Source organism: Cygnus atratus, chromosome Z (assembly GCF_013377495.2).
Source record: "Cygnus atratus isolate AKBS03 ecotype Queensland, Australia chromosome Z, CAtr_DNAZoo_HiC_assembly, whole genome shotgun sequence".
Taxonomy (NCBI): domain Eukaryota; kingdom Metazoa; phylum Chordata; class Aves; order Anseriformes; family Anatidae; genus Cygnus; species Cygnus atratus.
Genome location: NC_066396.1, coordinates 17,891,095 through 17,913,861, shown reverse-complemented (window position 1 = coordinate 17,913,861; position 22,767 = coordinate 17,891,095). Strand labels below are relative to the sequence as shown.

The window sequence follows — 22,767 nt, the reverse complement described above, 5'->3', positions numbered from 1 at the left end:
ATATGTATAGATAGATAAAACAAATGAACAGCAGCAACTTTCTCTGGCCTCTTTGAAATTTAACAAATGCTCTTTTGAATATTGTCATTATCTTAGCTGAAGAACCAAAAAAACTCTGCTCTATGTGAAACTGTTTCTAGTTACGAGCGGTATGGATTAACATAAAGCAGCTCCATAGATTAGGCTTCCAATAATCACGACAGATATTTAATGTTTGTCAGTCATTACTTTGGACTACGTAATTTCAAAAATCAAGTTGTGCATCTGCTGCATTAGATACTCAAGCACTTTTCTATTTTAATGTTGACAACTATCTCACAAAGCTTGAAGACAATTAAAGTAAGATCTTCCTGATCTTCACTTGCAAAACACAAAAGGAAGAAAAAAAAGTCACCGAATAGCCTTTCTTATTACTGTCCCATTAGTAAGGACAGCATACTTAGCTTAGCTGAAATACAAAGAGATGCAGTAGATTCTGGACTGTTAAGATTCTAGTTTGGTGCACTTTGGTGTTCCTGGGGGAATGTAGGCTCCACTGCACAATGCAGCGTTCAAAATTTAATAGGAAGATGAATTGAAGTAATAGTTCTTGTCTGTGGTAGGAAAACAGCGACATCAGCCAACTGGTTGATTACACTGAAACTGGGTCAAAAACAATGGTTTAAACAAATGTTAGCCAGCATATAGGGCAGCTGGTTAAAACTGAAACAAGTATATAAGCAAATCCAGACAACATAAGGTAGTTTTATGCCTTCTTTTTGCTAACATGCAGTGGATAGCGCTTCCACCATTCTTGAGCTCTGTGTGAAGAGAGCTCAACTGTTTCTTTTGTGAGAGCTGGTTAGGATAAAATTCTAAGCTGCACGTGAACAAGGTGTACCCTTTCCCCGCTTTGTAATAAATTTCTCTGATCTTGTGTTGATACCTCAATTTATTAAGTACAATTTAAAGGAAAAAATAAATAAATCAAAAGCCGCAGACACGTAAGACCAAGGATTCCAAACATAATGTTGTACATTATTATAATTAATGATTTAATGTCTTGTAACACAGACTGAGTTTAGACTATATATTCAATGTTAAGTCTGAGATGCTATCACGACATCTTTTGTTAGGCAACAGGAAACTTCAATGCAGATAAATATGCAACCAGCAATAAAAAAAAGTATAATTATATAATTAGTGTATGCTGATGCTGTGTGAGGCACCTGACACTCTTTGGACTTAATTTGTGAATATTTAACTGGTTTAGTTTCATGCTCGAAGAGCACCACAGAGAAATAATTATAATCTCAGCCTTTTGGACTAAGCCTCCTGTATATTCAACACAAAACCACTGGTTTATATTGAAGTTATTCTATCTTCTTATTGTGGAATAATGTCAGTATTGATTTGAGCAGAAAGGACCTTATATAACATATTTATGAAGAATTGTGTCAATTATGGTCAAATGTTAATTTTTGTATATCACACTGCTATTCATCCAACAGATTTATCTTGTATATAATGAGAAAAATACACTTCTATTGAGAGATTGTACATGCAGAGTTGATAAGTTTAAGCAAGATATTGAATATAAAATTACCCTGAAAGATAAACCACAATCTTTCTTTAAAGTTGCAGCTGATTTCGAGCATTCCTTCTGATAGATTCCTAATGCAGCAAATTTTTAGAAGTATGAACACCCCAAATCTTCTCTACATATAAGGAAGTTTGTAACAGGTTCAATTGGAGACATCAAAAACATTTTAAATAGACATCACAAGATGCATCTGTAGTTTAAAGGTCAAATTTATTAGGAGATTAAGAGATGTATTATACGTGGACTATAAATACAGCACAGCTGACTTTATTCACATTCAGAGACAGCCAATGCCAACTTATTTTGTAGACACCCTTGTTCTTTTGTTCCAAGAAAAGTTTGCACCGTAAGACTTGGATTTAGGTTTTGGAACCTTCTTCTCTTCAACGTCATAGTTCCAGCCTGGGGGTTGTGGGGGAAATGGTCAGGGGCAGGGGGGAGAAAAAAAAAAAAAAAGGAATTTTAAATATTCACAGCATATAATATAGAGCAAATGCAACTTAAACCTTTTAACTTTAGTATCTTTTTCTCCAGATAGGCATCCACTAGGTTCTTCCTTTGCAGCTGGCAGCAGAGAATACAGAAATGCCATGCACGTGATACATGCTTGTTCTCACAATTGAGATACTTCACCATACTGCATACCTCAACTTTCACTACTCCTCCAGAAACCTTGACAGTCATCAGTGAAAAGCTCAACAGGGAAAAACAACCATTTCTGTATGCAGCCCTGCAAGTTCACGGCTTCACAAGCTCTATAGCATCTATGTTACTCTATAGCATCACAAAGGCACTCTGTGTATGCTGGGACAGGAAATGAAATAGCTAGGACAGAAATAAAGGTGAAGTGACATAAAAAATAGCATACAGGAGACCAATACAGTAACTTTGGGAGTTAATGGAGACACTGGAGACAACGGATATTGGAGAAAAAAAGAAAGGTGGGAGGACCAAAGTAAGGAACAGCAAAGAAAAAAAGTCAACATTAAAAGGGAGTATAATACTTAACCTTTTTACAAGAACATAAAAAATTAGGAGTAAAAGAGAAGGGAATGAAGTGATAGAAGACAAGTAAATTATGTGATAGTTAAGCCAGAGAAATGCTAAAAAAATGTCAGAAAAGAGGAGGTGAAGATATTAGTGTTTATGTAAATCAAAATGCAAATTGGTTGCACCCTCCAGGTGCCTGGAAAGTTGCCAGGGCAGCACTCAGTATTCCAAAGTTTGGTCTCTTTAACTGCAACATTTCACTCAAAGTTGAAATTCTTGAGTTGAAGCTAGAAGTGGATAAGAATGCAGTTTTAACTGCTACTAATAAGATGATACACTTCTTTAGTTTTAAAACAAAAATTCGATAAATCTGAAAAGGCTTAACATATATCTGAAATTCTACATTTGTTAAGATATTCACAGAAAACACTCAAAATGCGTCTACACATCAAGACATGTTTTTTAAGATACACAAGTTGCCCTGTCACTGTGCCTCAATTTTGTGTATTCACAAATGCCAAGATTTTCTTTGTTTATTAGGTTGAACCAATGTTAATTTCCAAGTTAACTATTCTCCAGAAGAAATACTGGAATACGGGTGAGGTTTTAAAAACATATTCTTTCCATGTGTGAGAACACTGACTTTTGCCTACTATTCTGATTAACAATTTAAGCTTGAGTGAACAGCCAGAACTACATCCAGAGACAGACTGTGGTATTGCAACATTCGGCATAACAACACCTAACTTTGAGGCACTTGGTTGCTGCAAAGGAATCTACAGCCCCAAGTTATTGCTTCATCTTTTTATACACTAGATAGAGAGGCACTGAATACCTCCAAAAGAGATTTGCAACTGCCAGCACAATGACTTGCCCTGCCATAGCTATCCAAAATCCACAAAGTTAGTTACATTTACCTTTGGATTGCAATAGACAGCCATATGTGATAAGGTTTCACACTCTGGTACACGCTCCTTGAGTTAGGAACCGTCAGTTTTTCACAACAAAGAGCAGAGGTCAGTTTTATAAAAATATTACAATGCTGTAAGAGATTATTTTTGCCCATAACTCTGCCATACAAGCTAAGTGGATAGAAAGCAGATTTCACTGCCTGTGGAAGAACATCCTCTGAAAGAACATCATGTGACGAAAGGTCACTTTGGAGTAGAAAAACTCTGTCTTTGTTATGAAAACTGTATGTTTTTCAACAGTGATGTCAGACAGGACAAATTTAAGTCTACAGGTTAAACTTTTAATTTCACCCAGTAATGAACGCTTCCTCCTTGATTCAACTTCAGACCATCCTGAGCAGTCACATTTTGGACAGAGATCTCTCCTGTTACTGTATTCTGTGCTCTTATTCCTACTAAAGAAGATGCTTCAGAACGGACAGGCACAAAGACAGCTTGCCCGAGGTTCCTCAAGTCATTCAGTGAGAACTGTATCAAAATCATATCCCAATCTTATAAAAATACCTGCAATATCCAGGATTTGCAGAAGCTAAACATGAGGTTTTCAAGGAATTTTGTTAAGCAAAACTTGGGTAATTCTTACTGAAAGGACAGAGAAGTTACCTGTGTTCCCAGACTTCGACGTATTTCAATAATACCAGTTCAGATATCAGTTCAGTTTCAATAATATCAGTTCAGTGCCATTCTAAATGAGTGCCTACATTCCTCATTTCTTTCTAAAAGAACATTTGTAAAATTTCTATTGCCAGCTGCATCTGATACTGAAGCTACTACTACAGAAAATATGATGCACATGTCATACATATAATCCTATGCCACCTTAATTTAGGTAACACAGTATCAGCAGAAAATTTTCATATACCTTATGGTAAAATTATGGGTGCAAATTAAGTAAATATTGAACTAATAAATACAAGTCACAGCCTTAGTTTAGTTGGTAAAATTTCTTTGTAGCTTTCTGCACAACGGAGATTCATTACTAATTCAGTGAATGCATAGATTTCCTACACTGAATATATGGAATATTTAACTTGAATACGCATACCAAAAGGGTAAAATATATTATGTCCAAAGAGATAACATAACTAGCTCATTAACATAATGGCCAGGATTCAGTTTTTTTCTTACAGACTGAATTTCCTAAGAAGCAGCATTAACAATACACAAGTGTAAGTAAAGCAACACTAGATTTTCCATAATTTCTTATTATTTGCAAAACATTACAGAATATTATGAAAAATTTCACAAGAGTTTATATATCCAATGCAAATAGGATGATCCTATTCATGTCTTAATGAATACAATTTATTTTTCAATACAGTTAAGACCATTAAGTTTAAAAATGATCCCCTCTAAGAGCAACAGGGAAATTTAATATACCAGACTTTAAGTAGTGCAAATAAACTGCACTGGTCTGAATGGTTTAGCTTTTTAACTGTAAAAGTTAATGGATTCCTCTTTTTATGGGTGCATAGTAGAGATCAACCAACAACTTCATACAATTTAGTCTGATCAAGAAATTTTACTTATTAATTACCCTAGACTAAATATAGATGCAAGCTGCACACCACTGGAAAAGCTGCTGAAGAAGCTTTATGCCCCATGTGCGTTATTCCTGGCTTTAAGTCAGTGCTACTAATTCGTCACATCCACGAGGACTAAGCATCAAGCCGAATCTATCATACTTCATAAATGTAATACGCACCGTTTTTTTCAGCAAAGGCAATGGCATCTTCTTTAGTAGCGAAAGTAAGAACCATGTTAGATAAAGGATCAGCTCTGTAAGAAATCAGATGACAAATTCTAAGAACATTTGAAATAAAAAATAATTGTATCTGTATCTGTGCTAGCCAAAAGCTATATTACACAAGTCATTGTAGTACAGCACCTCAAAAGCAGCCTGAATTTCAACCATTCAAAATCCCTAACATTTTTAATTAGTTCCAGGATTAACATTTACATTGTGGAGAATATTGTTTCCACTTTTCAGTTTAAAATTCCCTCCCAACTTTCTGCTGAAATTAATGTTTTAAGGTTTTTTACTCAATAAATATGTCTAACTACCTGCTGAATTTATAATAAATGCACTGCAACAATCTTTTTGATTCTGAAAGCTGTGTGGACACTCTCTTTTTGGGTGACTGGGAGGCTTACGGCAATCTCGAACAATTCATGGAGGCCAGAAGTCTGAGTAGCTAATGAGAGAATAATCTTATGCAGAAGAGAGCAGAATTTCAAACTGAACAGAGCAGGAATTAATCAAAGACTGAAAAGATGTGAACAAATTCATAGTTCCGATTTGGCTGAAGTCACATGACCACCAAAAATTATTCCAGTACATCACTCAGATCTCAGGCCACCAGTGAAAACAAAGTTCAGAAACTCAAAGTGCTAGCTAAGTAATTACACAGTGGTTATTTTTAGATTATCAGCTATTCTCAACCACATTTCTGAAAGGAAGCAAATAAGCAAAATGTTTTTTGAAACAAATTAAAATCTCAGTAAAAAACAAACTTCCTTATTTGTTGCTATAAAAGACTAACTTAATAGCAATGACAAAGGTTTAAAAAAGAAGGACTTTAAAAACTAATCCACAGGACTTTTGCAGACATAAGATAGGGGCTGTAGGAGTGCAATGATTGCATAATGCTTCCGAGAGCCAGCCACCACACATGAGCCTGGGAGACAACTGCAAGACAAGACCAAATTGCAACGAACTATTGAAGGAGCTGCCTCTGACTGCTCTCTCTTTGAAGCTATATGGGTAAATGAAGAGAAAAAGCAACCAAAGAAACACTGAACTCTACAATAAAGGACAAAGCCTGTGACTGGCAGAGGGGGAAGGGAAGAGGGGGAATCTAGCTTCCAGCAAAGACAACAATGTAATTTTATCTGATGTACACATGGAAAAATGGAGTTCACTATACATCCAATATATTCCCCAAGAAAAAAAAGAATAACAGGATAAAGGCAGAAATTACACTTTGACATGCCACTGTGATGGGCTTTCTTAAAAACATGTAAAGATTTATCTTACAAAGGCAGTACAGAGAATTAGGGACTATGAATTAGTCCATTGTGTGATCATGCAACCAAGTATATTGCAATATTGTGATAGCTTTTGCTTATTGGTCGTTTCTTCTGTGATTGAGGTTGGAAAAATGTAGTCAACTCACTACTAAATGGGAAACAAAGAATTTAAGTTTGATGTGTAGCGAGGAACTTGTACCTGTTCAGTACTGAAAGTTTACTGAAAAACTTCCAGGATACAGGCAGTTTGGAAATGAGGACTGTGCAGAATTGGTGTGTTCTGCTCTCTGGTAAGATCATCCATCATACAATTTAAATACAGCTTTCTGATTTCTTTTCCTCAATGTGCAATCCATGTATTTAAATTTGAGATAATCTGTGAACAAATGCTAGAGTTCAGAACAGCCAGCAGGATGTCCTGGTGGTAGTAACACTCCCACAGCATTTCCTATGCTCTAGGCTATCTATCAGCAATTATGAATTGGGATTCTAAATTTTGTTCTTCTTCTGAGATCCTGTACAATGGAAACAATACGATTCCTGTGTCTCTTTGTTTACAGCTTCATATTAGGAGGTACTCAAAAACTACCCATAAGTATTCTTGTAACCAAAGTTCCCAACTAAAAAAAAAAAAAAAAGCCATGAATCTATTTTATTCAGATCTACAACTGGATAATTTGCATTGAAAAAACTACAACCAAGAAGAGATGACAATGACAAAAAAAAAATGAAATGAGATTGTAAAATCACAGAAATACAGCAAAGACCTACAGTAAGTAAGCGTATGGAGTTCAGAGGAAAGGGGCTCACCAATAATTACATCGCATTATTCAAAAAGAAAGGGTAAACACAGAATCCTACCCAGAAAAATAATTTGTCTGAAGAAGTTAAAGTCAGCTGCAAACCAAAGGGGAATTGAAGAAAAGTTCAATTCAACCTGAAATATAAAGCTGGTTACAGTACTCTAATCTGTGCAGGGGTATAAATGGACTGGACACTGGTGGCTACACACTTTGGGGGCTCACAAGACAGGTGGAAAGGTGTATTGCTTGTCAACAGTCTGTAAGTTAATTTAGGCCACTGTGAAACAACCCAGTCATTACTTGCTAAACATAGCGACTACTGGCAGTAGTGGAATCATCCAAGCTGTAACTGTATTAAAGCACTGAAATCTTATTTTGAAACAGTAATTTTAATATGCTTAAGATGAGATGGTGAAAAAACCCCACAAATTGCTTAAGATGAGGTCATTGTTGTATAGAAGCTTAAAGTTTTAAAACAGGTATTTTAACAGGGTATTTCAATACAATTGATATATTAATTTGTAATTACTATTTCTTCCTCATCTAGTCAACAGTTTAGCTTCGCTTCCATAATTCCTTTGCAGTTATAGTGCCACCAAGACATTACAGGTTTTAAGTCTCAATATTTTATGGAAAGCCAAAATAATAGAACGACTTGATTCCGGAGTTATTTTCAACTAATATTTCATAATTTATTTTATGTTTTTTTAATCTCAAGTTGGTCATAGACTGACTACATCTTCAGGAAAAAAATGCATTCCCAAAATATTTCATAGTTAAGCATTTAGCTTTTTTATCAGAATTTTGTGTTGATTGTAAATGCCAGTATGATAGCAGCCAGACATTTTCAGTACACACTGCATCCTTTCTGAAGTTTGAAAGTTAATTTCCAGTGTTTAATTTTTGTTTACAGATAATAATTAACTTTCGTGATAATGCCTCTACAAAACAGCTTCGTAACAAAATTACAGTATCATGAGAAAAATTGCTGTCCAGTTTACAGGAATTCTAACCACATTGTAAAATGTAGGTAGTACATTTAGAAAAAAAAATTAACTACATCTAAGTTATACTTACATCTCTAAATTGTAGCATTACTCCTTTTCTGGATTTCGGTGCATTTAAGATTTTTTACTACTCCTAATAGCAACATTGAAACAAACTCATTTTTTAAATTGTTTGTTAAAAATTAACTGTAGCTCCTCATTTCAGATCTTCAGGGTATTTATATAACTTTGTAAAAAAAAATTAGAGAAGCTAGGTATCATTAGTTTATGTTTAAACAAATTTTAAATTTCGCATGCAACTGACAGTTGAGATGGGATTCGCTGTTTCAGGTACCTAATAGCCTTCTCTTCTTGATGCTGGCATACAGTAACATCACCACAAATGTAATAGTTGAAATTTCTGTTTAACACTTACCAAACTCTTCCAGATGATTTCGTGAGCTAAAATCTGTTTTTACCCAATCATTAATCATATGACCAACAAACTCAACCACTGTAAGTAGTGTTAAAACACTAGTAGATTTACAGGTAGGAAGACGATTTCAGACTTAAAATTTACATGACTAGTAAGAGCCAAATATAGAAGAAAATTATCTCAAAATTCAGTAACTACTCACGTAGATGCCCAACCCATTAGAGGGTTCTCCCAGCGCTCCCTGTTATCAAATTCCATCTTCCATTTCTTTGTGTTGTTAACTCCCGCCTGCATCGCATTACGTGCCGGAACAAAAATGTGAACTTTCCTGGTTTTGATGTGCTCATCTGGAACACCAGTTAAAGAAGTGATATCCTGTGAAAAATACAATTGGACTTGTTAAAAAAGAATTCACGTAAAAGACAGACTTCTAAAATAATACTCCTTATGCTTTTTACACAATTTCTTCTTTTTTTTTTTTATTACAATAAGAGAAGTTTTGCAGAAATGTATGAGTCTAGCTTTATAAAGTTGAAGCAGATTCACACTGGGACAGCTCTCATCCTACTTCCTTTGGCTGAATTAGATTTAACATGGATCAGCTACCTGAACCTGCTCATCTCTCAGCTACACAATTGATAGTGCCCGACGATAGGCAGGAGATATTCCCTCCAACTCTTGGACTGCAGCTGTGAAGGCAGGACTGCTCCAACTTGTACCGGTAAAGCACCCATGGAAATATATCGTGAATTCTTCTTTCCCCTTTAAACAAAGAATTAGAGCATAGACTGAAGCATCAACAAATCTGGAAATTTTACATTAACATTAGGAGCCTACACCTAATACAAACAGATCTATTCACCAAGATCCTGGTCAGCCATCTATCTGATGTAGTATAAATGCTTTCACTTGGGCTTAAGTTTGCATACATATATATATATATTTATATAATCAAGAGGCACCAACATCCACAATGAATGAAAAAGGTATGCTTAGTATGAAGGAAGAAACAGAAGTTATCTTTTCCACAATAATCTATTCACTGTAGAGCAGGTTACCAGAACTCAGCTCTCTTATTTCTCTAACCATTCATTATTACACAAAGTTGACTTCTCCTCTTTAAAAAATAAGGCCAAGTGCGTTTCAAGCTCTGAATATCTGCTTTGAGAGTCACATCTTCTCGAGACTACTAGTTGATATCCAAGATCAAAAGAGGAACAAAATTTCACATACATCAGGGCTCTTCAGCTGACTTACTTACCCCCTCTCAGAGTGCAGACCTATTTTTTTTTCACTCTAATTCAACATATGCAGATTATAAGGCTACCTAATTTAGCACTACTCATTCTAGACCAACAGTAGGGACTCAATCTTTTAGGCTGAGTAATAACAACGCTCAACAACCAGTGGTGTCAGTTTGAGTACGTCTTTTAAACAGGTATTATACAGTAATTTGACTTTTTTTTAAAGGGATGTTCTTCACTTATTTGCACCATTTGACACTGGTAACGCTCATAGGTATTTTTGTGAAGGAGAAAAGTATTCAGGAGATTCCATCCTTCACAAAAATGGCTTATAATGTGTTATATTGTCAGAAGTAGGTTGCCCTCCTCAACTAAGGTTTGGCTTGTACGCGTTCTACAAATAAACCTAACAAAGATAAAAACTGAAGGATCACAAAAAACAGCCTAAAAATATTTTTTTTTATGTTGAAGCTGACTTCAACACAGAATAAGAAGGAAAAACCTCACTAGAATTGCTACACAAAATTACTCTCAGTAGCACCTGATAAAGTGAACTTTCTCTTTAAAAACTAAACAGTAATTACATAAAATTAACCTGTCAGTTCACCCTAGTACAGTAAAGAGAGTAAAATCAAACATCAAATCCTGAACTACTCCTGTTCCTTACATACTTAAAAGGCCAGTGGGAGCTCCTTGGTCTCCCTCCCTCCCCTCCTCTCTCCAGGAACAAGCTGTAAAGTGGTTAAAGTCCAAAAAAGAGTAGCAGAAGTCTGGGCATATTGAATTCATCACACCAGCAGTGGCATGAATTGAATGAAAAGGCAAACAAGTTTAAACAAAATACTGTGGCTTTACATGTCTGTAGCTACTAACTTTATGGGATTTTGTTTTGTGGCAAACTTAAAAGCTCTTGGTGCTGTCACCAGATAATCCTTTGAAATATGGCAAGTCTCATTTTTTGTTTTACTTCAGAAAATAGACTTTGGGAGATCAATCCCTCAAAACTGCAGCAGGGAGCATGTTTAAAGCATTTGACTTGTATTCGCAATTAGAACAGAAGGCGACACAAACAAACATGCAAACTGATTTTCCAAATTTTAAATTTTCTACCCAGACTACCAAAAGGCAACTGTCAAAATATCTTAACAATTCCATTATGAATGCTTTCATTAGGATCAAATAATGTTTATTTTTAAAATAAGTCTAGCAATGATATGAAAAAGAAAGACTACCAATTACTGAACTGTTGCAACACACACAAGAAACACCTCCTGACAGACTGGCATTTCTGACTGCTGAAGCTTGAACCACAGTTTCAGAAGGAAATAGCTTCAAGTCTTCTTATTTGAGCTGGCAAACTGCTTTGTTTAACCCAATTTTTTTTTTTAAATGCAGTAAAAGTTTGGTGGGACTTCAATGCCTTTTATATAATGCCTCCAAGCTTGCCTTTTAGAGACCTGGACAAGTGTATTATCCTTTACATCTGTATTTTAACAAACATGTTTCTATTGAGAAAATGTAAGAGTATTCCCTAATATTTCATTTTCCCTTCTGAAATAATCTGGATCCTGCTACACTGATAGATTCTGGTTTAGTTAGCAATCAAATACCTCTAAATTTGCAAGCCTGAAAATAGCACAAAATCTTTTTTTTTTTTAATTATTATTATTTAACTCAGCAATTTGTATGTCCATTATGAATTTTATGCTTCGGATTTACAGGTTTGTGAATTGCTTCTGAATTCTCTGTGATTAAATACTATACTAACTAGCATTATAGACATATTACATTTTCTCTTTTGAAGCCTGCAAACCAGAAAACCATAAAAACACTACATATTAGTGTGTACAGAACACTATTTAAAAAACATTATTAAAAACCAGCAAATGCTATATATATGAGGTAACTGTGGTAAAGAAATGCCTAGACTTGTTCATCTGGACGAAAACAAAACCAATAACCCAGACAAATCCCAAACTCCTTCAAGCCATGTTTTTTTGGGAACTTGTTTGGCTCTAAATCAAAGTTATTTTACTAATAATGTAGGATTCATCCCATAAAAAAATCTTTCCAAGGTGAAAACTAAAACCTGCCTACTTTCAAAAACTAAAATATCTACATGATGTTGCTAGCTCTTCACACTTTGATTCATTATAGCTAAAGTTTCCATGCCTTCTGGGAATCTAGCAATTGTTTATTGATATCTTCCCCATTTTAAAGCTGGCAATTGAACAGACAGTTGTTAGGACAATGAGTTTCTGGTTTCTGAAGCCCAAGTTGTCCTGACATAAAAATCACTGTTTTTGCTTGCTGTAGACATGTAAGGTACTGTAGCATAGCTGAGCTGTTGCCAAAGATATGGAATAAAAAGGCTTGGCATCTATCACATACTTGACACCTAAAGAGCACAGAAGCTCTAAAATTCCTATTCCCTGTAGGCGCACTCTTAGTCTAGACAAACTGATTTCTCACACTTTTAAAATGCATTACAACACTCTATTGTGATCATTTCATCCACACAGCTCCAGCTAGTGACAGAAGAACCTGTCCTTTAAGCGACATTTCAATGGGCTAAAGCTCCCGCTCCAAGATTCCATTAAAACAATATAATACTTGAAAAGAACTGTGCTGCACTGGGTTGAACTCTCTACTGTGTCTTCAGAGCTTTGTTCTGAGTTCAAGTTTTCATTGAAACTACCTGTGAACCAACTTTCCAAAACAATGATGTTTTTGACAGCTAGTTTCACACTATCTTTTCCTTTTTAAGTGTTCTTTACTGAATTTTGCTCTATTAGCATATAAAAATATTAGTGAGGTGTTCAGCATTACAAATTCTAAATAATAATGTGATGACATAAAAGACTTGGGATTTGAACTGTATAACTTTGCAGTACTAAAAATTAACAATTCTGCTTCATGTTTTTAATGCATGCTACCATCTAAAAGATGAATTCTGACCGTTTCGTTTTTGGATTATTTATCTATACTCTGTTTTTTTTAATAGTAACTTCAATTTTTTTTCAATAACCATTTGTGGAAATTTTGTTCTTGAAATAAGCTCAGAGAGACAAAACATTTATTCAAGCAGCAGAAATAACATCAAATTGCTTACAAACCAAGAGGAGTTTGTGTCTTTATTACAACTTACACTACTTAAGAGCACTTGTCATGGTGGAAAGGCTGGTAAAACTGTCCTGGAAGGACTAATAAAAATGATGAAAGTGCTATACGGGGGGAGAAAAACTCATACACAGGCAGAGAGTCAACAAAAGCAGGATTCGGCATAAAAATAACTTTTAAAGGAAAGGAAAATTTCTTTAAGTGCTCCACTAGTAACACAAACTCCGAAGACGACAAGGAACTGAACTCTGTAATTCAAGGCAAATAGAGAAACGATAGAAAATCTCTCTGAAAATAAGTATTTTTGAATGGATGAGTCAGGTGTTCGCAAAGGTATCATATTTCAGCTCTGACATTTCTCCCCATGCATAGGCAAAAACTGTACATAACTGCTATCAACTATACTGTTTAGCATCACCTTTTTTTTTTTTTTTTAAATAAAGGAAACAGGGAACAAGCAATGGGAAGTTGATGTCAAAACACAGAAAAACCTCCCAGCAAGCTTCCCGCAACCACCCAGGATTTAGAGTCTTGCTAGCTGCTCTCTTTTCAATACGAGAATTTCACACATTTCAATGACCATTATGACTTCAAAGAATCAAATTTTCATCATTGTCCGTCATCTGCCAGTTGATTTGTATAAAGGAGTTCTTCTGCATGCACTCCGGACAAAGGGCTCCTTACTTTCGTGGCTATATATCAAGTTTAAAAGTTCTGTTTGTGACAGTTGTGTCTGTGGTAAATTAGGGTAACACTGAAGGAGTGCAGCTGCTCGGCAGGAACCTCCTTTTTGGCATCATTTCACTTAAATAAAAACTGAATAATTAGCTTCTGCCTTTATTAAACCGCAAAAATGCCACTGGCCTTAGTAATTACTTCCGGTTGCCCCACCTACTTAACCTCAAGAGTTTACACTTGTTAGAAAGGAGGGAAAGGAGAAGTTTTCTGTACTTTACAGGAGTTCACAGCAGCTTGCTTACTTCCCCACCCCCAACCTGTTTTACCAGCCTAAGTTCATGAAGTTTTGCTTTAAATTCAGGTTTCACATCGCAATACACTTTCTGTATGAGCTGCTGTATCAAAGCATGGACCAGCTCGCACAATACCCATCAAATAGCAGCTGTGAAAGAGGCTTTTTATTTGGTGGGCTCAGCTGCTTAGGCTGGACGTCAGGATGAGGATATTTACATTTCTACATTTCACTACAGTGTTTTTGAAATACGTGCAAGAGAACAAAGTCTGCTATGCAAATTGTGAATGGAAAAATGGAGCAGAATGAACTCAACATGGTCAGACAACATTTATCTAACAGCTACAGACATAACAAGGGAAAAAAAGCGTATTTGCCCTTAGGAAAGTCTGTATCACACAGAATACAGCTTTCTTTCAGGCTTCACAATCTTTTTGTATTATCACAGTAATCTGTGAACAACGTGTGTTACCCATACTATGTCCTCCCATCTAACCGTGCTGCAGAACAATTAATAAAAAAGTTGAAAAGCAGTGAAAGAACCACATTAAAACAAACAGAAAACCAAACACTGTAAACATGAGACAGGATTCAATAATAATAATGACGGCAAGAAAGCTTTTATTTAAAGAAAATCTCTTTACATAGACAGTTTTGCAGAAAACACTGAAGAGAAACTGGGTATAGAGAGAAGGATATGCCAAGAAGTGGGTCTAATAGAAGCAGAAATTGTCACACTACTGGAATCACCGTAAGTTCATTTAATACTTTTAAATCTACACACTGCCACTATGGAAAGGAGAAGTCAGTTTCCAAAACAGTTCCATAGGCGATGGGACTTCTGCAAATCCCATGTGCTTTGTACAAATTTGAAATGGACTTCATAGCAATAAGTAGAAAACTTCCTCCTCACCAACCCATCTTTCAATTCTTGAAGCACTTTATTTATAAGCTGTTACATTCCCAAACTGTGTATTCACATTTGTGTCCTGCCAGAGTAATAGAAAAATTGTATTTATAGACGTGATTAATGCTAAAATTTACGTAAAAAGCTGCAGAGTTGTGCTTTTGTGAGTTTAAACCATAATGCTCAAAATAAAGACAGAAATATGAGATTTGGCATCTACTGGTACACTGAAAAACCTCAAAGCAGAGAGGAATTTTTCTTGACAAATCATAATGCATGACAAAAATGCAGAAAATACTTACCATTCAGCCTGTAGTTTTTTGATGGACAGGTAAACAACATTTTAGAAACTTAAAAATAAAGTATTCAAAACAAAGTCCCATTTTCAGCATAGACAGATATTTCATGCTTAGTATAGGTTTTTCAGCCAAGAAAGAATCAAAGGGCAAGACAAAAGCTATTATTTAATTATTAAGAATGCATTTTTTCCTGTAACAGTACCTCCTAGTTTTACAAATGTTGTCTGAGTAAATGTCATGAAATTAAAGAAAAGAGGAATCAAGTATCTGATTTTACATTTCACAGTTAGTCTGTAACATATACAACTGTAATTAAGAAAATCATTATTACATAGAGGGAGTACAGGTGATCAGGGAAGGAAAAATGGAAAAAGAATGTATTTGTATGAAATATATTGATATTGCTAGTGCTAGCCCTCTAAGAGACTTCAGTGTGTCATGACATTCTTTAGATTGAGGAAATTATAAACCGTGCGCTTACCTTTAATGAGGTAGAAAAAAGCCTCTGAGTTATTTATAGCATATCTTGTAAACTACTTTTTCTTACAACAAAGTAAGATTTAGATAGCGCATATTACCTAGAACTCATTCAAAGCATATGTAAAAGCAAACCTTACACTTCCACACACACAGGTGGCTGGCTCTTTTACTGTCATTACCTGTAAGGCATTTAAAAATACATGTGTTTCTACAGTCACTCCTCAGATTAATATAAGAGCAAAAAATAAGAGAACAGTGGAGTTTTTAGACCATAAACCTTCAAATAAAAGGAGAGGCACTTTTAGTTTACCTGCATTTAAAAAAGCTTCCAGTGTATAAGTAGTAGTTTTGATAATGGACAGCCAAATCACCAGTCAGCAGCTCAGTGACATTAGGAATAATTTCTGTACTTTTTGTGTGTTTCTGATGCTATTTTAGTGAAGTCCTTATTTTTAACATTCATTAAAAGTTACCTGTACTTATGTGTATGTATTTACAAAATAAATCATACGCATATGACCTAAGTATATTTCATAAAGTTACCATTTTCTAGAAATTCTGTCACAAATGAGAAAATGAACAGTTCTGACCAGCTCTGGGCCCATCTGAAAACCTTACAAAACCTCACATTAAGAAATTTTCCAAATAAGGCCCTGGTAGAGCCCCCTGATACTGACACCACTTGTTTTATCATCTCCAGCCTTTGGAGGGGACAGGGTCTATCTAATATGTGTAAGATGTGTGGTCAGTGTGCCTTCTCCAGATTTGTGGAAAAGCTACACAGTTCAAGCTGCAAAAGACTCGAGGGAACACAGCATTCAGAGGCTGACAGTGAACTGGGACACTACTTATGTATAAGCTGTGCAATTGCTGCAGCGAAGCAGAACACCTGTGCTTTTATTGAGACAATTCATAATCTAGACAGCAGAGACCTGAGCTGTTGAGTTCAAATTTGGATGCATGACCAGATTTTAAGACCTGATAACTCTAATAAGATTTCTTATGATGAAGTTGTAAGTAACATCATCACTACAGTATATAAAACAGCTACTGTGGATTCAGTTTAATTAGCCATTAATCTCCCTAAACCGGTAGCTAGAGCACAGAATGCTACAATATTTTTAAAGAACTCCACTATTGTGCATTCCAGTGTTCTTTCCCTTTCACCTCCCAACTACCTATTTATTCTGTCCTTAGTGGTAATTGTAGAACGCTGTTTAACTTGAAGGGTTAAAATTTTACAAGCTATTTAGGCTTTTTATTAAAAAAAATCTTCATCAAAGGGGGGGATGGGGGAGCAAAAAGTAGCATTTTCAAATTTAATTTGACAATACTGTCACAGTAGTGCATGGTCTGCTACTAAGAACAATATCCTGAAATCCTGAGTTCATGTAAACCGATGCCTGCCTCCATTGTGATGCATGTTCTCTATTCTTTACATCTCCTTTATAATTAAAGTGATTTCTGTAACAGATCTTTGTCACAAAGTATCAAGTGGGATGAGGCACACGGGAGAAAAACAGAAAGCACAAAACCCCAAGAAATGCAAATTTAGAGCAAGATATTGCCGGTGCATGCTTTTTAGAAGAGAAGTTGCATTTAAGAAGTTACAAGGAAGCAAGACTATTAAAAGCTGTCCCTTACCCTAATGCAAGATGCAATTCTTCTATGTAATATGCATGGACTTAAAAGCGGGTGCTAAATAGCGTACACGATTTCCATACACAGCAGGTAGTGAAGCAAGAAAAGAAGAGACACAGTTACCCTCGTTAAAGAGATGCACAATAGAGAACTGTTATGCAGTGTTAGCATACTGAAGGTCTATGCAGCAGGGATGCTGCGGCTATTAGCAGCTTAAATGTTCACTGTATTTTGTTAATTAGTGCACACAGCTTTTAAGCCTTCGATGTGTTTTAGGAGGATCTTTTCTAACAGTAACACATTCATTATTCCCTAGTAGGTTCATGAGGCCTCAACTGGTTAATCATAATCCATAAATACATGGCTGAATTCCACTGGACAAAAGCTATTTCTTTAAATTTACCTATATGGCTAAAATGGAAGCTTTCTACAATCTCTCTGTAAAAAGCAGAATCACAAATAGAATGTATTAGTGTTATTTTACAAGCTATTTTTAGCTTGCTCTATCTAGACGTTTGTCGCTGTAATTTGTGCTTTGGCTTTTACATACTTGGCCTTAAAGGTTACTTACAGGACAGAAATCATGGTCTTGTACATTCTAATACAATAGAGAAACCTGTCATGAAAATAAAAAACTAGGTATTCAAATTCAGTAATTCAACTTGATTGACTACAGCCTTCCTTTTCAGTTTTCTATTACTGTGGGAAAAAAAAAAACAAAGGAGACTACAATGCACTACTATGTTTACTAAACAATGATAAAATAGTAAGAAATTGTTTTGGAAACAGACATTACAGAAGATGATATTCAACTTCTGACTTAGACAGCTGGAATTATTTGACCCAAGAATGCTTTCAAATGGAGTAGGCATGGTGGCAAAAATGTGGTCACTTACGAAAGAATAAAAAACAGAAGAATAAAGAATAAAACTATATTTAAAAAAGTTGTGCCTGGTTAACATGCTACTCGATGAAACCTTTCAAATACACGATTGATGACGACGATGATGTTGGCCTATATAGAAAATAATGTTATCTATTTTTTCACATAAATATTTCATAACATATATAAAATGAGTCTGTAAAGGAAAAATTATCCAATTTTCATACGCTGCTAACAGGAATTGCTCTTCATATCCCCCCCCCCCCTTTTTTTTTTGTCATTTGTGACATAATTATAACATCTCAAAAAAAATACTGCATTCGTTCAGTATGCCTTTGTCAGTGTTTTTTCAGTCAGCACTTGGTACAAATTCATAATAGCTCATGCTCTTCCCATTTCTTAACCTAGTGTTCAAGCTCATAGTTAACAGGATGAAAGTTATTTCCCCATCAAGCAAAGATTTTCCTTTACACAAAAAAATAAATGGCTAGGCTTTATGGAATGAATAGCACTTGAGTATGTCAAGACCAAACAAGAGATTGAGAACTTCCCTACAGTGCATGCAAGACTTCACAAGACAAGAACTAAAAAACTCTGTGGTCTGAATATCAGTTGCTCTCTCCATGGTCCATGTCCTCACTTAACACAGTTTAACATTCCTGATTTGAGAAAGCAACCCCTAAAGTAATTCAAAGGCACACAACAAGCTGTGAAGAACTGGAAGAACATCAGTTTCCATTTCATCATTGATCGTCTGAATAGAAATGGGTAGTAGTTAAAAAGCACCAAGCTCTTCTGCAGCATGCCCAATCTTATGGGATTACTGGGCTGCAACTTTCCCTTCCAGACAAGGAAAGCTTTTTCTTTCTGACTAATAAAACAATTCAGCTAGAACTTCAAGACTAGAAACCGCTTTCAAGTCTGTACACAGAATTTTCTCAGAGAGTAAGCAGAATGTGTGTCTTACCTATCTAAATTTGGATTTACTACACAAATGAGGAAAGAGACATTTTAGTGGACAGAAAAACAAGGTCTCTACAAGGACTTGTTTATTCACTATTCCTCACAAGACAAAAAGAATTCACGTCATCTACAGAAATATTCAATAACAGGGGATACTAACTTAAGCATTCTAGACAAGGCCAGGGTAATGGCATTGTTTATGAGAACATGAAAATATGACCTAGTCTTTAAAAAGCAAAACTACTAAACAAAACAGCTCCAAAACTGAAGTTACTTCTTACTCCTCTTGATTACTAGACTGTATCAACAGCTTACTTTTATTCTTTCTAGCAGATTAGAAACAGTGCTTGCATATTTAGACTTACAAAACCAAACAAGTATTTGCATGTTGAATAACCCCTTGGAAACCAGACAAACTAAACATAATATACTCCTTTTATTTTTCTGAACAGCCATCGTAGCAAGCACTTCAGAACAAGTATTCCTTGATAGAAAATAAAATACTGTGTAATGAAACAAAAAAATCTCCTGCATACTCTTCAAGCAGACATATTCTTTGACCCAGTGCTCCCAGACTAAAGCCTTGAAATTTTTGCACAAGAATGCTGCATGAAGGAAGTCCAGACAAAACAGACACTCGAGATGTTAGGAGGTTGTGTAAGCTCAATCTCAGTCACTCCTCCTTCCAATACCCAGCAGAGACAGCGCTACCATCCACCAGAAGAAAAGGCTCTCAGAGGAAGAAATCCAAATCATCTACCCTATCCTAAAACTAAACAAACCTATACAGGGATAAGGGTGCAACTGCAGCTCATTGATAAAACTATGCAGCACTTCACACTAGGTTCAAGGCCATGTGCAAAATGTAAAGTTTTCTGTATTTAAAAAAATATATATATACATGCTAAGCTTCAGTTTATTTAAAAGCTCTTAAAAGAGGCTAAATGTGAGGACAATTTATGTAGTTTCTATAACCATTCAGAGGTAACAGGAGGCTTCTTCATCTTGTGGAGTAACTTGTTGCTTGCAGCCATTCTTACAGAAAGCTGTCTATCAGTATTCACCCAACCAGGTTTTCCAAACCACTGCAAGCTTCATCAAACTACAATTGCTTACAAAAACAAGTTGTAGCAAGCAGTACAGGCTGAACTAAGATAGGATATTCCAATTACTTAATTACAAAACATACTGAATTAGCACTGCTGAAAATGTGTAAATGGCTAGATAATCTGTAGCTCCACACACACACCTTACACCTGAGCTTGTACTGTACTAAAGACCAAATGCAACCACCAGTCAAAACTACAAAAGAAACTGACATGTCATTTAAACTGAGTATCACTGTTTAGAAATAAACAGTGCTCTGGTAGACAGACCAGCACAGTGTACGTGAAGTGAGAAAGATTATCACCATTCCCCAAACCATTAAAACCTTTAAATATTAAGCATCATATCAACAGCTTGACAAAGTCATCCAAGACAGTCTTTTTCTCCCCAGGGCAGAATTTGTTAATCTTCACTGAAGAAAAAAAGGAAATAGAAAAATGTTTTTAAAGATTATGTTTTCCAGTAAAAAATGCACACACACAAACGATTAGTGATTCTAAAAAGAGTAAAAGTGTTAAAGTATTTAACTCAGCCTAAGTTCACACTTAAATTAGACACAATTCAAGTAGATGGATATGTATTTTTACTTGCAAACACTTAAAATTTTGAATATTTCATTTGTATTGAAAAAATTCATTTAATTTTGAAGTACTTCTAGAACGTGACTTAATATCTTAAACATCTTCTGCACTGGCAACTAATACCATTCAAGTGTCAGACATCACAGCTACAGATGACTAAATGTAATCTAAGCACAAAGCACTGAATATGAAGTGAAACAAGACAAAACACACTGCACTAAACATTTTCTATACCAGCACCAAACCACTTTTCATCTACCCTGAATCCTGAGTACAATACAGAATTCAAATAACCTGGCCACCTGCTTACGTGACACAACTGTGATGGTATAAAGTACCTCTTCAAGCCACGGGACATACACAAGGCCATTTTGGCCAAAGTATAAGGCACACAAAATTTTTTGAAGTTACATTCCTCATCTAAAGAGGAACGCTATCCTAAACTGAATTCTTTATGGTAACCAGTTGAATAAATATTGCAGTTAGAGTGGATTAAATGAAGAAAAGATTATTCTAAATTCTTTCATCCTGTTAAAATGCTTTATGAACAGCTTGAACTAACCCTCAAGGAATCACCCACAAGGGGTTAACAGAATTTTGGAAAACCAAAACATAGAACATCCATGATATCCTTATTATCTAACACAGTGGTAATGCTTGGAGAATTCTTGGCTGAATAGTAGTTTCAAGAAAAGGAAATCTAGTAAGCCTGTCTTTAATAAATGGATGCTTTGCCAAGTATTTCTTTTCACTGAGTTGCAAAAACAGCTCCTATAAGCAGTCTTCAAATGCAATGTCTCACTGTCTTGCACGTAACCTTATGATACATTACTGCCTTGTTTTTCAGAGTGCAGTATATTATATACTCTCGGTTCTTGGGAAAGGCTGATAGGAACAATCACACTTCAAAAAGCATGTTAAAGCTTGATTTACTGTGTCCTTTGTTTCACAGCACTGTAGACTATCAGGTTGATATCCAAATAAGTTTCATCATTCCAGGCTATTTTTCACTTGTTTGTATATTTTATTTTGAGCTGCAGTATTATCCCTGTTTATTATAATATACATATAGTCCACACTTCACTCTTCAAACTGAGATCATACAATTTCACTACGTCCCAAGCCTCGCCAAAACTGGGATTTGGATGAAGGTGAACAAACTATGACTCAATCCTGAAAACACCGTGTGATGTTTGCTAATATTGCAGTCTTGTAGAAAAAATGGACTGGAGTATTTCCTCAACTAGTTATTGAAAGTCCATGCATACCTTTTTTCCCCAAAGAGGTTTGTATTCCGAGAACCCTACTAATACTGCTACTCCTGGATTATCCCATAGTAAACACTAACTGTTGTTACCTATGGACAGCCAAGAGGAAGCTGCTAAGACTCTTGATCCTCATTTCACAATAGTTACTAAACAGTTTTGGCCTAGGCTGCTGCAGGATGCAGCACTGACTGCTAATCGTGAACATGATCTGAAAAATATGAACTGCTCATCTCCTAAAAAGGGTCAGACTTTTCTGTGCCAAATTCAACATACACTGCAGCATGCAAGGTATTGTCGATGACAGCTACATGCAAGTTTGTCTACAATCAGAAGAAAACTGTCCCTCTGCTAATTTTCAGAACTGAGACTTCTGAACCACTGCTGAAAAAAGCTTAATTAACAGTATTGACAAAATTTAACAGTTTCAGGACAGCAGCTGAAGTGTCAATAGCATTATTGCAGTTAGCCTGCCATGCCTGTGATATAGCCTACATGTTCCCGAATGC

The 22,767-nt window shown here is 35.5% G+C and overlaps 1 protein-coding gene across 1 annotated transcript in view; it reads right to left on the bottom strand.

The window, feature by feature from the left end:
* Positions 1-1,773: 1,773 nt before the first annotated feature.
* Positions 1,774-22,767, bottom strand: part of NDUFS4 (NADH:ubiquinone oxidoreductase subunit S4) — a 47,881-nt gene continuing 26,887 nt past the window's right edge. The window contains exons 3-5 of the mRNA XM_035553674.1: positions 9,001-9,173; positions 5,249-5,322; positions 1,774-1,984 (exon numbers count right to left, since the gene is read on the bottom strand). Coding sequence (XP_035409567.1) covers positions 1,881-1,984; positions 5,249-5,322; positions 9,001-9,173 — 351 coding nt within the window. The 3' untranslated portion in view covers positions 1,774-1,880. The remainder of the gene's footprint in view (positions 1,985-5,248; positions 5,323-9,000; positions 9,174-22,767) is intronic.